Source organism: Canis aureus, chromosome 21, assembly GCF_053574225.1.
Source record: "Canis aureus isolate CA01 chromosome 21, VMU_Caureus_v.1.0, whole genome shotgun sequence".
In the NCBI taxonomy this organism is placed as follows: Eukaryota; Metazoa; Chordata; class Mammalia; order Carnivora; family Canidae; genus Canis; species Canis aureus.
The window spans coordinates 39,411,600-39,426,086 of NC_135631.1; the positions used below are offsets into that span (position 1 = coordinate 39,411,600).

Below are 14,487 nucleotides of genomic sequence, written 5' to 3' on the forward strand. Positions count from 1 at the left end.
GGAGAAGCAGGCTCCATGCACCGGGAGCCCGACGTGGGATTCGATCCCGGGTCTCCAGGATCGCGCCCTGGGCCAAAGGCAGGCGCTAAACCGCTGCGCCACCCAGGGATCCCGAATTAGAGGGATTTTAAATGAATTAGAGAAGCACGTATTGTTTCAATTTGATTCCATTAATGAATCAATTCAACACTTAACAAAGTCTTTTTACTGACAACCAACCAGGAGAAATTAACTTACTATATCTTGCATCTCTGTGTTTGCTACATTTTGTTCTTCCTATTTACCTATCTTCACTGACTAGTGATGGGCAGAAAAACACCTTTTCCATACAAATTTGATTGTGGGATGATTTACAACTCTTAGTGTTCAGCCTACTGGGTCATTCCTTCTTCCTTTCTGTAATACCAAAGGCTCATGGTTCTCCTTCCCCTTTCCAGATGCTTCTTTCTTTTTCAGTTTCTTCTGCTGATTCTTCCTTTTTTGTTTGGCCTTTAATGTTGGATAAAGTTTGATCCTGCTTCTCTTGTCTTTCACTCCACTTTCTCTTCTTAGGTGACCTTGTCTATTGCTATGGTTTAAATGTCCTGTGTATGTCAAAGATCCCCAAACTGACATCTATAATCCATAGCTCTCTTTTTAGCTCATCATATTTTTTCCATATTTTAAATATAAACATATAAACGTTTGTCTATCTCACAAGCATTTCAAATTTAACATGTTCAAACTTACCCTTCAAATCCATTCCTCCTGCAGTCTTTACTATATCTGCAATTAGCCCCTCCAACCCTCAGATGTTAGATCCAGAAACCTGAGAGTCACTCTTGACCATCCTTCTTCTTCTATGTACCCACATGCAACTCATCAACCCAGACACCTTAAAGTAATTCTTGACATGCTTTGCTTCCCCATTCTCCTACCAATCAATCCAACAGCTAGTCTGGCTGGCTTTACCATAAAATATAGCATGTATCTTGAAAATTCTTTTCATTTTATAGCCACCACCCTAGTTTAAGATGGAAGACAGCTAACCAGTCAAAAACAAATTTGTGGAATGCCATTTTAGTGAAAACTCAAATAGGCACAATCCTGAAGATCTCTTTTAAGTATTAATTGACATGGGGCAGTCACTTCCTGTAGCTTTATCTGTCCCACGTTACTGAATGTTAGTTTCACTTGTTTCCCATTTCAGATACTGAGCCTTTGTGCGCTCTGCTCCCCGCCCCTATCTCTGCCTTTGATCTTGTCCCCTTCTCTGCCCTTGGGGTGTTGGTACCAAATGCATGTGAAAAACCATCCTAAACCTGCTGTAAGGATTTCGTTTAAAAGATTTGGTAAATCAGTCACTTGGAAAATTAAAAATGCAGCTAACAGGGGGAAGGGGAAGGGTGTTTGTATGTTTGTGTTTTGTGTGTGTGTGTGTGTGTGTGTGTGTGTGTGTTTTTAATAAATTGATCATTTGGTAATTAATTTTGGGGAAACTGGAGAAGGGAATAGATTCTTGGCCAACTGACCTAGAGGCTATTCAAGCCATTATCACCTTTTGCCTACACTAAGTCACTGTAACCCCTAATTGGTCTCCTCATTTTCATTCTGGTACCTCTCCCACCAACCAAAGCCATTCCTTTCCTGCGAACAGCAGTCTCGGTGACCTCTTAGAAAGAAACCCCAAGTGAAAGCATGGTGATAGCTTTCAGTGCACTCACTCAGAGTGGAATCCAAGAAGTGGCTAACAAGGCTCTGCAGACCTGCCACTGCCTCCACATCTCTCTTCTTCACACCCTACACTCCTAGCAAACTGCTTTTCTGTTAGTTCTTCAAACTGAGTCTTCACTCAGTTCTTTTCCTGTTATGTGTCTTCACACATGCTATTCCTTCTGCCACAAATGCACTTCCTCTCATTCTTTACCTGCCTCCTGCTCACCCTTCAGGGCTCAGCTCAAATCTCTCTTAAAGGGTGCGTGGGTGGCTCAGTGGTTGAGTGTCTGCTTTTAGCTTGGGTCATGGTCCTGGGGTCCCAGGATCGAGTCCCACACTGGGCTCCCTACAAGGAGCCTGCTTCTGCCTCTGTCTCTGCCTCTCATGAATAAATACATTTTTAAAAATCTTAAAAAAAATCTCTCTTAAAGAAGTTTCTGTGACTTACCTAGTTAAGTTCCCCTGTTTTTTTTTTTTAATTTTTATTTATTTATGATTGTCACAGAGAGAGAGAGAGAGAGAGAGAGGCAGAGACATAGGCAGAGGGAGAAGCAGGCTCCATGCACCGGGAGCCTGATGTGGGATTCGATCCCGGGTCTCCAGGATCGTGCCCTGGGCCAAAGGCAGGCGCCAAACCGCTGCACCACCCAGGGATCCCCTTAAGTTCCCCTGTTATTATCTTCTGGTACTCTGTATATTCCTTCATTGTGCTAACATCATTTGTAATCAAACATTGTAATTAAACATTTATATGTGCTTTTATTTACTTCCTGCCTTTCTGCCTAATTGGACATTAGAATGTGGACTTACAAGCCAAGAACCTTAACAATGACAACTCCATCAGCACATTCATTGGGTGACTGATGAACTTAGCAAGAAGTAAGGCCATGTCCAGCCAGTTCCTATAAATATACTGATCTGCAAAACTAGTATCACCATATGCTATTACCACTGTCTTTGGCCATTTATGGGTTAAATGTTTCTGAAGAATTCCTTTAGACAGGAAAAGGTTACTAGAATGATACAATTAAAAACCATGAATTTCCAATCATGATGAAATTAAACAGAAGAGAAGGTCAACAATTGTTGGAAGAGATGGTAGCAAGGGAAACAACAAAAAAGAAATAAACATAGCTACTAACCTTGAGGAAGCTGAAGTACCCCTGTGCTTATGCCTGAGACCAAGTCACCCAACACATACTCTTTGAACTTGTATGCTGGCAACCACTTAGTTATGGGCAGGAACATATAAATGATATTTCGTATCTTCTTAGGAGTACACCTGGGAGGGCAAAAACAAAAAACCAAAAAACGAGATAAAATGAGGAACATTTCTGTGAAATTCACACCAAGGTATTGTCCCTTCCTTATATTCTGGAGGAATAAGGAAAAATTTACATTTAATGTAAAGAATGACCTTTCCACTCTGCAGAGATCAGAAACCAGATGACCTTCATGCAACTTTTTTTTTTTTTAATAGGAACATCTGAATTGGCTCTATAATAATGCTCTACAACTTACCATGAAAAATAAGAAAAATTTAGTTTCAAAATAATTGAGATACCCTGGAAACTATGATTTTAATAGATGAAATCCTAAATGTACCTTCTGTGTTGGTGTAAAAACAAAGTAAGGGGAAAAAAAGCAGGGGAATTATTTACTGATTGAGTAAATTTTTGAATGTGGAACCACTGATCAGCAGGCCCATTTAGTTTCCCCTGTCCTTACACAATGAAGGAAATTTACTCAAGTACTATGAACTTCATGAATATATTTTCAATGCTTTAGGGCCTTTGATCAGATAAACTCAAAAAAACACCATTTGTCACTGGAGTGTGTATTAACAGATTCTATGTATGGCTGTCTTGATTAAGTGGAACATCATGCTGATAAAATCAAGGCCTTGTATTTAATCCCTATATAGTTCAATTGATTTTGAAACATAGACTATGTTCTGGGGCATGGCCAGTCCTTTTGCCAGTCTATGCCAATAACCAAAGACATCACCAAATAAAAGCATGGACAAACAAGTTCCATCACCACTATGACAGCCCCAAGTCCTCCTGGTGACAAGGAAGCAATTTATTCCATTCAAAAGACAGTGCATTCTTGCAGCATGCATGGTACTTTATATAATGTCTTCAGTGGCCAAAAGTATCTGATCATCAGGTGAAGGAAGATATTAGAAGCAAATTTGGGGCATCTGTGGCAAGAGCCATGAATTTGAGTGAAACTAGATTAGATGCCAGTCATCTTGTTTAATAGCTACATTTATGTTTAATAATAGCTACATTTATGTAGTGCTTGCCATGTGCTTTGTACTTTGCATATATGCACATGGAAGCACTACATAAGTGCTAGTAACTCTATGAGTATTATTATTATTATAGTAACCCCTAATAACTATGAGCTTAAGTATGATTATTATCCCCATTTTACAGAGCTGGAAACTCAAGCACACAGTGGGTACATGGTTGGGTCTAGAATTAAAACTCAGACAGTCTGACTCCAGTGATTACATTTTAAACCTCTCCTGATGATCATACCTAGAGCTGAGGGTCCCTGTGAAGTTTACATGAACATAGAGCACAGATCTGTGGTCCCAAGGGCCCAGAACGCAGCAATCAAACCTAAACCTGGGAGCGATCAGGAGACACACGTCTCAAGCACACATGTACTAGCATTCCCAGGTCTGCAACATAGCTGTGTAAGCGTCTCCAAAGTGAAGAGTCCTAGGACACTGAGTGTCCTTGACAGCCGGGGTTGGCACTTAGATTCAGGATGTTGCCAAGTAGAAGTCAGGGTGGACAAAATGACAGAGTGATTGGAACATTCCTGAGAGACAAGGAGAAGAGGTGGATATTTTGAAGGTGGTGAAGTACCGGAAAGCAAGGTGTTTCGAGGAGCTGTTAAACAGATGCAAGTGTAATCAGAATTTAATATATAAGATGAATTATATGTTGAAGCTGGGGTTCAATCAAATACTTATCTCTGAGCGAACCATGTGGACAGTTCTGCAAATCCTAAGCGCTCACCATTTTTTTTTCCCGCCACACCAGATTTTCTTGATACATTTGACCTTGCTTCTGTCATAACTGGATGCCAGGATAAAGGAAATAGGTTAAAACACAACCTACGTGAATGCCTGTTTCAGCTTATCCCCGATGGAATCCGAAATCTTGTCTTTCTTGTGCAGTCTTTCCTGGAGGACCGGGTGACTAAAGATAGGTCTTTCCACATAGTACCTCTGGCTTGCTGTGAGGATTTCATTTTCTTCAGCATGATCCATAGTCCTCTGAGATTATGCATCAACAGCAGGAGACAAGCATTGCCTGAGCGTCACTAAGGGAGAAAATAAAGAGCCTATTTCAGATGCCAAAATCCGACCAATGACTGTCCTAAGCATCTCTTCCTTGTGGGATTGTGAGTTCTTCAGAGGACTTCTTCATCTTGGACCTCAGAGCACCTACCACAGGACTCAGTACCTAGCAGCCACTAATAAACCAAATGAAGTCAAAAATCAATTAAGAAAAAATCCCACACGTGACGTATTTCCTCCCAGGGCAATACATGGTAATGTGTATACTTTCAATAAAAGCTTGTATTAAATTCAGTGACTAAATACTGCAGTCAGCTGGTTCTAGGTTCCTATGGGAGAAATAGTGACTCAGGCTGACTCTGACCATTTACATGTCAAGGAAACAGGATAAGGGGCAAGATCAGTCCTTAAATTGATCCCAAATTTGTTTGTTTGTTTGTTTGTTTGTTTTTATTCTTTTTTAAACATTTTATTTATTTACTCATGAAAGACCCAGAGAGAGAGTCAGAGACATAGGCAGAGGGAGAAGCAGGCTCCATGCAGGGAGCCCAATGTGGGACTTGATCCCGGGACGCCAGGATCACACCCTGGGCCTAAGGCAGATGCTCAACCACTGAGCCACCCAGGCATCCCTGATCCCAAGTTTCTTGAAGGTATATCACCCTCCTCTTCAATTCTGTACTCACATTTGATTACTCCTTAAATTCTCCCATGGTTCAGAATTGACGTTCATACATCTCCATGAGGGAAATTCCTGGTGACTAGTGAGAAGTTACAAGTTGAAAATATCAGTGCAATATTATGATATTGTTTTAAAGGTGATGATATTGTCATGTTTGAGACAATTAGGATGATTTATACATAAATATACATATTATGTGTTATATATATTTAGCATACAGCGCATATATATATATGCTATAAAATGAATGCTACTAATATGAGTAAAAGAAATGATTAAGGAATAAAAACCCAATATATTTGTACAAATGAAAATGTGTGCAAAGATGTTAACTACAGCTTTATTATATTGAAAAATTGGGGGAAAAAACCCTCAAATGTCCTAACTGTACAAAATAAAAAGTAAATCTTGGTATAGTGATATGTTGCATGCTATAAAGTAGTTCTAAAAACTGAACTAAATCTATTTGTGTCATCAATAAATCTCAAAAACTTAATTTTCAATAAAAATGCAAGGCACAGATAGATACTTCAAGGATGCAGTAATCTAAACAAAGTTTAAAAATGTATAAAGCAATATTATATGTTGTTTATGGACACATATATGTAATAAATGTATAAAACCATGAATGATAATGAAAAACACTAGGATCAGGATGGTGGTTCCTTCAGAGAGAAGGGGAATCAGACTCAGGGGAGACAGAGTTTTAACTTACTGTATCTACAATGCTTTAGTTTATAAAAACAATTGGTGCAAACAGAGCAAAATGTTCAGATTTGATTAAGCCTTGCAGTCAGTAAATGGGTGTTACATGATTCTTAGTATTTGTCTGTATATTTGAACTATAAACCTTATAATAAAAATTGAATGCACAACAACTAAAGCCAGTGTTCCCAACTGAAGGAAGTTGACAGCAGAGGTGATGGGGGTTAGCATGAGTTAATGGTTAGTGTCTATGCAGTGACCATAGGAGTGTGGGGGATTACTGATGTGGCTTAAGACCATTCCTGCCTGATGAAAAGTCAACTTTTCACCAACCTGAAATTACATTCACACTGAACTCAGGCTTGTGTGATCAACCACAAAACATCACACAAAAATAAATGCCTATGTCCAAGGAGGTTAAAAATTCCAGAGTCTAGATTAAAAAGGAAGTCTAACAGCAAATGCAGGCAAGTACCGAATAAGGATGGAGAACGAGGATTTTGCAGCAGATCTGACAGATATCATGTGTCTTTTGTTTCAGGCTAGCAAGGCTGGTTGGCCATCTCTCAGCTAACTTTTTATGGCCACTCTAGGAATGCATCATAATAGCCAAAGAATGACAGCACTGATGTATGTGAGTGGAGTCTGACATGGGGCAACACAACCACTCTGCCTTCCACCTGCCCCAACTCCTCCAGAACCTTAGATGAAAGCATTGTAGAACCATCTGTAATTCAGGCAACATATACCATGCTGGTTTACGCCACTGTGCCCACACATACAGTTCCATCCACTCTGAAAAGAAATGCGATTTCCCCCCTCACTCTCCTTCCATTGTCCCTACACCCTAATCATTGTATCTTTCAAAAGCCTGGTTTTGTCTTCTGTTTCTCTTTAGTCTTCCCTTACCACTAATCCCCTGTGGACTGGGTCTATACTTACTAATATAATTTTCCAGTTTTCTTCCACTGATTATAATTAACGGTCTCTCTAGATTGTAATGCCTGAGGCCATATCATACCCTGAGTTCCAAGGGCCTAGCTCAGTCCCAGTCTCTTAGCAGGTGCTCAGTATTTGACGAATGCACGGTATCTTTGGATTGGTGCTCATGACTGCTGATTATGTAGGTCATGCTTCCTCTCTGTTATAGAAGATTAAACCTGCTTTAAAATGTATTATTATTAATTTTTCTATACACCTCCATGGTCATCTTCTGTTCCATTTGAGATATATCTTCCTTCATAAAGCCACTCCAAGAGAAAAAGACAAGGTTGATCTGAGGGAGGTCTAAAAATTAGAGTCAGACTTTTTTTCCCCCTGTTGCAAAGACCCTGTTTTACCATTGATTTTACTGTTCCCCAACATAAATTCACCCAGATGTCAATGGGATGGGTTGTGAGAAACATTGTCTAAGGATGTTGTAACATCTATACTCAGTGGAACCAAACCTGGCCCCTTGCCACAGTGGTCTGGGGAAGATTTTAAGTACTGATGCCAGGGCTTCACTTTGAACCTCCTGAAATAGGATTTCCAGGGTTAGAACCTGGACAGTGGATATTCACTCTCCGTGGGAACGGGCATGCATTGCTGTATGTACCCATATGTGACAGACTTCTCCAAAGATTTCAGAGCAGCAGAATAGGTTTACACTGAAACATAGTAGAGGAAAGAAAATATTTTTTTATTTATTTTATTTTTTAAAGATTTATTTATTTATTTATGATAGACAGAGAGAGAGAGAGAGAGAGAGAGAGGCAGAGACACAGGAGGAGGGAGAAGCAGGCTCCATGCCGGGAGCCCGACTTGGGACTCGATCCCAGGACTCTAGGATAGCGCCCTGGGCCAAAGGCAGGCGCCAAACTGCTGAGCCACCCAGGGATCCCCAATATTTCTTTTTTTAAGATATTTTATTTATTTGAGAGAGAGAGCAGGATCAGGGGAGGAGCAGAGGAGAAAGAGAGAGAAGCAGACTCCCTACAGAGCATGGAGCCCAACGTGGGGCTTGATCCCAGGACTCTGACGCCATGACCTGAGCCAAAGTCAGATGCTTAACCTACTGAGCCACCAGGTGTCCCGAAAATATAATATTTCTGAAGTATTAGACATTCTTATCCTTATTCTCAAAAGTCTTTTGGCTATTCTTGACAGGATTCCTCATTTACATCCATTACTCTGAAGGTCATTTGCCAATACCTCATTTCTCCTCCTCTTTGAACCTCAAAATTCCTTCTACTTTATTAGGCAGGGCAATTACATGTATTTTATTTGTTTTTATTTTTTTAATTTTTAAAAAATATTTTATTTATTTATTCATGAGAGACACACACAGAGAGGCAGAGACACAGGCAGAGGGAGAAGCAAGCCCCACAGGGAGCCAGATGTGGGACTCGATCCCAGGACCCCAGAATCATGCCCTGAGCCGAAGGCAGATGCTCTACTGCTGAGCCACCTAGGCGTCCCTCCATGTGTGTTTTAAAAGTTACCTAGATGCTGGCTCTTGTGTATAAGCAGGACCTGCCTTCGGGAGGACAAGGACAGCACACCCCCGTCCACTGCAGGAAGACAGAGCATCTGGATACAAATGCGCTTAGGCTGGTAGATCTGGTGCTAGAAAGGTGCGTTGTTTCTCTTCTATGAACTGTATTGAAAGGGAGAAGGACGGCACCTGAGTGGCTCAGTCGGTTGGGTGTCAGACACTTGATTTTAGCTCAGGTCATGGTCTCAGGGGTGCTTAGTGGGGAGTCTGCTTGAGATTGTCTCCCTCTCCCTCAGCCCTCCCCACTGATCTTAGAAATAAATAAATCTTAAAAAAAAAAGAAAGAAGGAAAGAGAGGCTGTTGGAGTTCTGAGGAAAGAGAAATTAGACCAGAGATGGACAAGGTATTGCCAGGTAGGAATGGGTCTACTTCTTCTAACTAGAAGAAGTTAGAAGAAACTAATAAACACACAAATTTGTTTTCTTCCACTAAAAAAATAATAAAAATAAAAAATATATTTTTAAAAGATTTTTTTATTTATTCATGAGAGAGAGAGAGAGAGAGAGAGAGAGAGAGAGAGACAGGCAAAGGGAGAAACAGGCTCCATGCAGGGAGCCCGACGCAGGGACTCAATCTCAGGATCCCGGGATTACAACCTGAGCCAAAGGAAATGCTCAACTGCTGAGCCACCCAGGTGCCCCCCCCCCAAAAAAAAATTTTTTTAAAAAGTTCCCCAGGAGATTCAGATGATCAGCTAAATAAGTATTTGACATATTTAAAAAAAAAAAACCACTGGCTTTTAACTCTGCCTAAACTCAATCTCCTCAGGTGCTTTTAAAAACAAGAAATTCAGGTGACTGGGTGATGGGCACCGAGGGGAGCACTTGATGGGATGAGCACTAGGTATTATACTATATGTTGGCAAATTGAACTCCAATAAAAAAAAATATACAAAAAAGCAAAACAAAACAAGAAATCCTAGGCCCTATACCAGACCAATTAGGGCACAACCTCCAGGAGGGGAGCTCAGGCATTTTCTTTAAAAGCATCCTAAGAGGATTTTAATGAGTAAAGAACCACTGATTTAAAACCTAAGAGAGACAGAGGAATACATATTAAAAAGATATAAGAAAACCACAAGTAACTTGAAACGATTTTGAAGATGAATTTGAAATATAAGGACATGATTTAGCAGTAAAAATATTTCTTTGAATTTGCCATTTTCATTTAGGGAAGAGGTTCTCAGCCCCAGCTACTCACTGGAATCACCCGGGCAGCTACTGATGTCTGACTCTACTGCCAGGGATTCTGATTTAATTGGTCTGGGAGGCAGGCAGGGGCTGAGAATTTAAAAAGCTGTCCAGGGGATGATAACTCACAGCTAAAGTTCAAAATCACTGACTTAGTGACTTAGGGAATGGCAATATAAACACCCCACATCCAAACAAAAAAGGAAAACTGGATAGGGTGTAAATAAATTGTGTGCAATGCATTATATCACCATCTTTGATTCTGTGTGTCTTTGAAATATTTAATAAAAAATTACAAAAAATATGTAGCTAAAGTTTTTCAAGCAAAGTTTTCTTTCTATTCTTATATTCTCAAAACAAGAGGGGGCTGTGTGTAGGTGGGCAGTGCAATACCCGCTAAAGTTTATGCAAATATAGTCTCAGTCGTTACAAACATTTCATCTCGGGTTGAAATTAGGAGTAAGTCTCAAAGTTAGACCTCAAAACATTAGATGGATTTAGGAAAGCATTAGGGTATGTACACTCTGTAGGGTTGCCAAATAAAACATAGGATGTCCAATTAATTTTCAATGCCAGACAAGCACCAAATAATTTTTTAGGGTAGGTATGTTCCAAATATTGCATAGAGCATACTTATATTAAAATTTTATCCTTTGGGACACCTGGGTGGCTCAGCGGTTGAGCATCTGCCTTTGGCTCAGGGCGTGATCCCAGAGTACTTGGATTGAGTCCCACATCGGGCTCCCTACTCTTCCCTCTGTCTCTCTCTCTGTCTCTCATGAATAAATAAATAAAATCTTCAAAAAACTTTTTATCCTTTATCTCAACTTAAAAAGAAAAGGCTTTATTTATTTGTGTGAGAGAGAGAAACAGCGATACTGACAGGAAGAGCAGGGAGGAGAGGGCAAAGTAGGCTCTCCACAGAGCAGGGAGCCGGACTCAGAGCTTGAGCTTGATCCTAGGACCCTGGGGATCAGGACCAGAGCTGAAGACAGATACTTAACTAAGTGAGCCACCCAGGTGCCTCCCCGTATCTCAACTGTAACTGGTATCTTATATCTTTGCTAAATGTGGCAACTGTAACACTTTATAGGTTAGGAAGAGACAGAGAAAAGAGGGGATTCTCAAATATTTTTGAGGTGTTAGGACCCTGGCTATAGTCTATGTCTCCTTGAGATATCTGTTTGGCAGTTTCTTCTTACCTGGGAAAGGAAAGGAATGCTGGAAAGGGTAAGAATAGGACAGAAAAGAGGGTGTTATAAAGAAAGGCTGTCCTTTGGGGGAACTCTTAATGCTCATCAATAATGGTTAAATAATTAAAGCCATGAAGGCTATCAATAACCACCTTATCAGAAGAAGAATGGCAAAGAAACCAAGGGACCAACATGAGCAGATCAAATGACCAGGCTCTTATCTGACAGATACTGAGGTTCCAGTGTGCTGATTGAAATATAAATCACCAATTGTAAAACTACACAAACTCTCACATGAGAAAAGTCACTTTCAAGTTGGTCTAAAGGGACAAATCTTCTGACAGGTCTTCCAACAAAAATACTAGTGACAGAAAAAAGAGATGACCTACAGGTTCAAATCCTGTTTTCCATAGCTATGACAGAAGGAATTTAAAAACTATTTAGAACATCTTTCATCAGATTTCTAGATCTGAAAGTAATCTTGAAGATGATCCAATTCAACCCCCTCCCTTGGCAAGTGAGAAAACAGATCCATCTACTCTCATGTGGGGGCTAAGTGACTTCTCCAAAAATATTCACAAAAAACAAACCTTATTTCCTATTTCCTATTCCTTATTTCCTATTTCCTAATCATCAAGTTGAAAAGGCACAAATGTTTATAAATAAAAACTACAACAAAATGGTGGGAATTTTAAACTTCAAACTCAAAGCAAGAATTAGTTGCTTGCCGATAATGGAGATTCACCATGGTTTTGTGGGAGATGCTCCAAAGTGGAGGTCACAGTCAAGGTCCATCCAGGCCTACTTCTGCATCTCAAGTGTCTGAGCCATTCAATACTATTATGGCGGGGCCAACTAGACCAGGGCTTTCCATACTTGAAAGCATGTCTAAATCACCTAGGGAGCTTGAAACGACAGATTTCCAGGTCCTTTAGAGATTCTGATTTAGTAATTCTGGAATCTGCATTGTTTAAAACTCATGGAGGGAGACTGATGAACAACCTGTTGGGAAACTCGACTGTGAGCAGAAACCCAATGCCGTGGATTTCTGTTCAGTGATGGTTATTTAGAACTCCAAAATGCTTGTTGAATGAATATAGGAAAACAACTTTCCTCTTTTGGGTCTTAGTATTGTCTTCATCTCTAAATGATATTTCCAGTGAGAACATTCTGAGAACTGTGTTTGGCAAGTTTGTTCAAAATGCCAATTAAGGGGCAGCCCTGGTGGCGCAGCGGTTTGGCGCCACCTGCAGCCCGGGGTGTGATCCTGGAGACCTGGGATGGAGTCCCACATCGGGTTCCCTGCATGGAGCCTGCTTCTCCCTCTGCCTGCGTCTTTGCCTCTCTCTCTCTCTGTGTCTCTATGAATAAATAAATAAAAATATAAAAAAACAAAACAAAACAAAATGCCAATTAAATCTCTGTGAATTTAGCCAGAATGGATTCAGTTGTCTGAAACTAAGACACCCCACCCCATCATCATATACACATCAGTTCAATAAATCCTTTTAAGTTGGAAAGTAAACATTTTTCACTGTGGACTGGAGGTATCCGAAGACACACTCAGGGCATCCATCCACCTATTCAAAGTAATCAACTTACCTATCTATAGCTCTAATTATAACTATATAATTAATTAATCAATTAATTAGTCTTAATGCCTGTGTTGACCTTTTCATTCCAAGCATGCAAGCACTTGCCCAAACTTACTATAATCTTTCAAATAATTTCTCTACGGGCAATTTCTCTATGAACAACTAACAAAAATAAATGTTATTTAATGGGGCACCTGGATGGTTCAGTCAGGCATCTAGGTTACGATCTCAGGGTCCTGGGATCAAGCTCTGCATCGGGGTCCCTGCTTAGTGGGGAGCCTGCTTCTCCCTCTCCCCCTGCCCCTCCTTTCTTCTCTCTCTTTCTCCCTCTCCTCCCTCTGTGGATCTCTCCCTCAAATAAACAGAGTGCAAAAAAATGTTATATATTATGAAAATTTTCTACACTGCCCAGGGCATAAACTTTACTATAATGGACATAGCATATAGAAAAGGCTCATGACTTAGAATCCAGAAAAAAAATTTTTCACTTATGACTTTATCAGCCTTTTCCTGAAAGCAATTTGAAAAAAAAAAAACAAACCTGCTTCCTTTTCTCTATTCTTTTGGGACTCTTCATATATTATCTGCTTTTTCATATTAACAATCATTGCTTAACTGCAGTGGCCAATATGTACAAAGAGCCAAAGGCCCTAAAATCTATGCGAGCTGCTCCTGAATGTGGGCAGTAGGCTCTGTGAGGCCAGGCCCACTGTCTCTGTGACACAGCACACACTCCAGCATGCAGCAGGCTCCCAGACATTTGGTATTTGCATGGTAGGGGCTAAAGGTGCCAGAGTACCTAGCTTGGGTTCTACCCAACGTTTCCTTCTTCTATTTATCATACTTTTCTCAAATTCCTCTGCTTTGGGACACCTGGGTGGCTCAACAGTTGAGTGTCAGCCTTTGGCTTGTTCGTGATCCCAGAGTCTGTGGATCAAGTTCTGCATCAGGCTCCCTGCTTCTTCCTCTGCCTGTGTCTCTGCCTCTCTGTGTGTCTCATGAATAAATAAATAAAATCTAAAAAAGAAAAAAAAAAGATTTCTATCCAGAGATGCAGCATCATAATGTAGGCGTTGGGTTCAGAAGGACTATGTTTAGATGATGGAACTGGAGCTTAATAGATATATGTTTTTTGCGAAGTACGTAAGTTTTCTGTCCCTTCATTTGCTTATCTGTAAATGGCAGTTGGGCACATAGGCTGTGGAGTCACACAGACCACAGTTCTGATTCTGCCATTAGGACAGGACATCTGGCACATTATTTGACTTCTCTAAGTAGAGTGACTGTAAGCCCTGGCCTATGCTTGCTGTCCCAAAGTAATTATTACTTTCCAAAGTGTCCTAGATGGGAAAATAAATTCTGTTTCCTTTAGATTCTTCAGCTGTAACACTGAAAAAAAATCTCAATATAGATCCATGAGGAATTAGAGAATGTTTCTAAAGTACTTATCAAGGGGCCTGTCACACAGTAGATGCTCAATAAGTGACTATTATTATTACTACTGTAGGCAGGGTACCTAATTTCCTTCAATCTCAGGTTGCTTATACATAAATGGGAATAATGATTTTCTT

General features: G+C 40.3%; 1 protein-coding gene across 7 annotated transcripts in view; it reads right to left on the reverse strand.

The window, feature by feature from the left end:
- Window positions 1-14,487, reverse strand: part of SLC26A5 (solute carrier family 26 member 5) — a 61,098-nt gene that overhangs the window by 30,605 nt on the left and 16,006 nt on the right. For 4 of the 7 annotated variants that reach the window (XM_077863949.1, XM_077863947.1, XM_077863950.1 and 1 more), the window contains 2 exons: window positions 4,833-5,037; window positions 2,838-2,977 (listed from right to left, as the gene is read on the reverse strand). In XM_077863949.1, the coding sequence (XP_077720075.1) occupies window positions 2,838-2,977; window positions 4,833-4,984 (292 nt within the window). In that variant the 5' untranslated portion in view covers window positions 4,985-5,037. Of the gene's footprint in view, window positions 1-2,837; window positions 2,978-4,832; window positions 5,038-5,700; window positions 5,776-14,487 lie in introns of all 7 variants that reach the window. The other 3 variants (XM_077863952.1, XM_077863946.1, XM_077863948.1) reach the window with 1 other exon arrangement.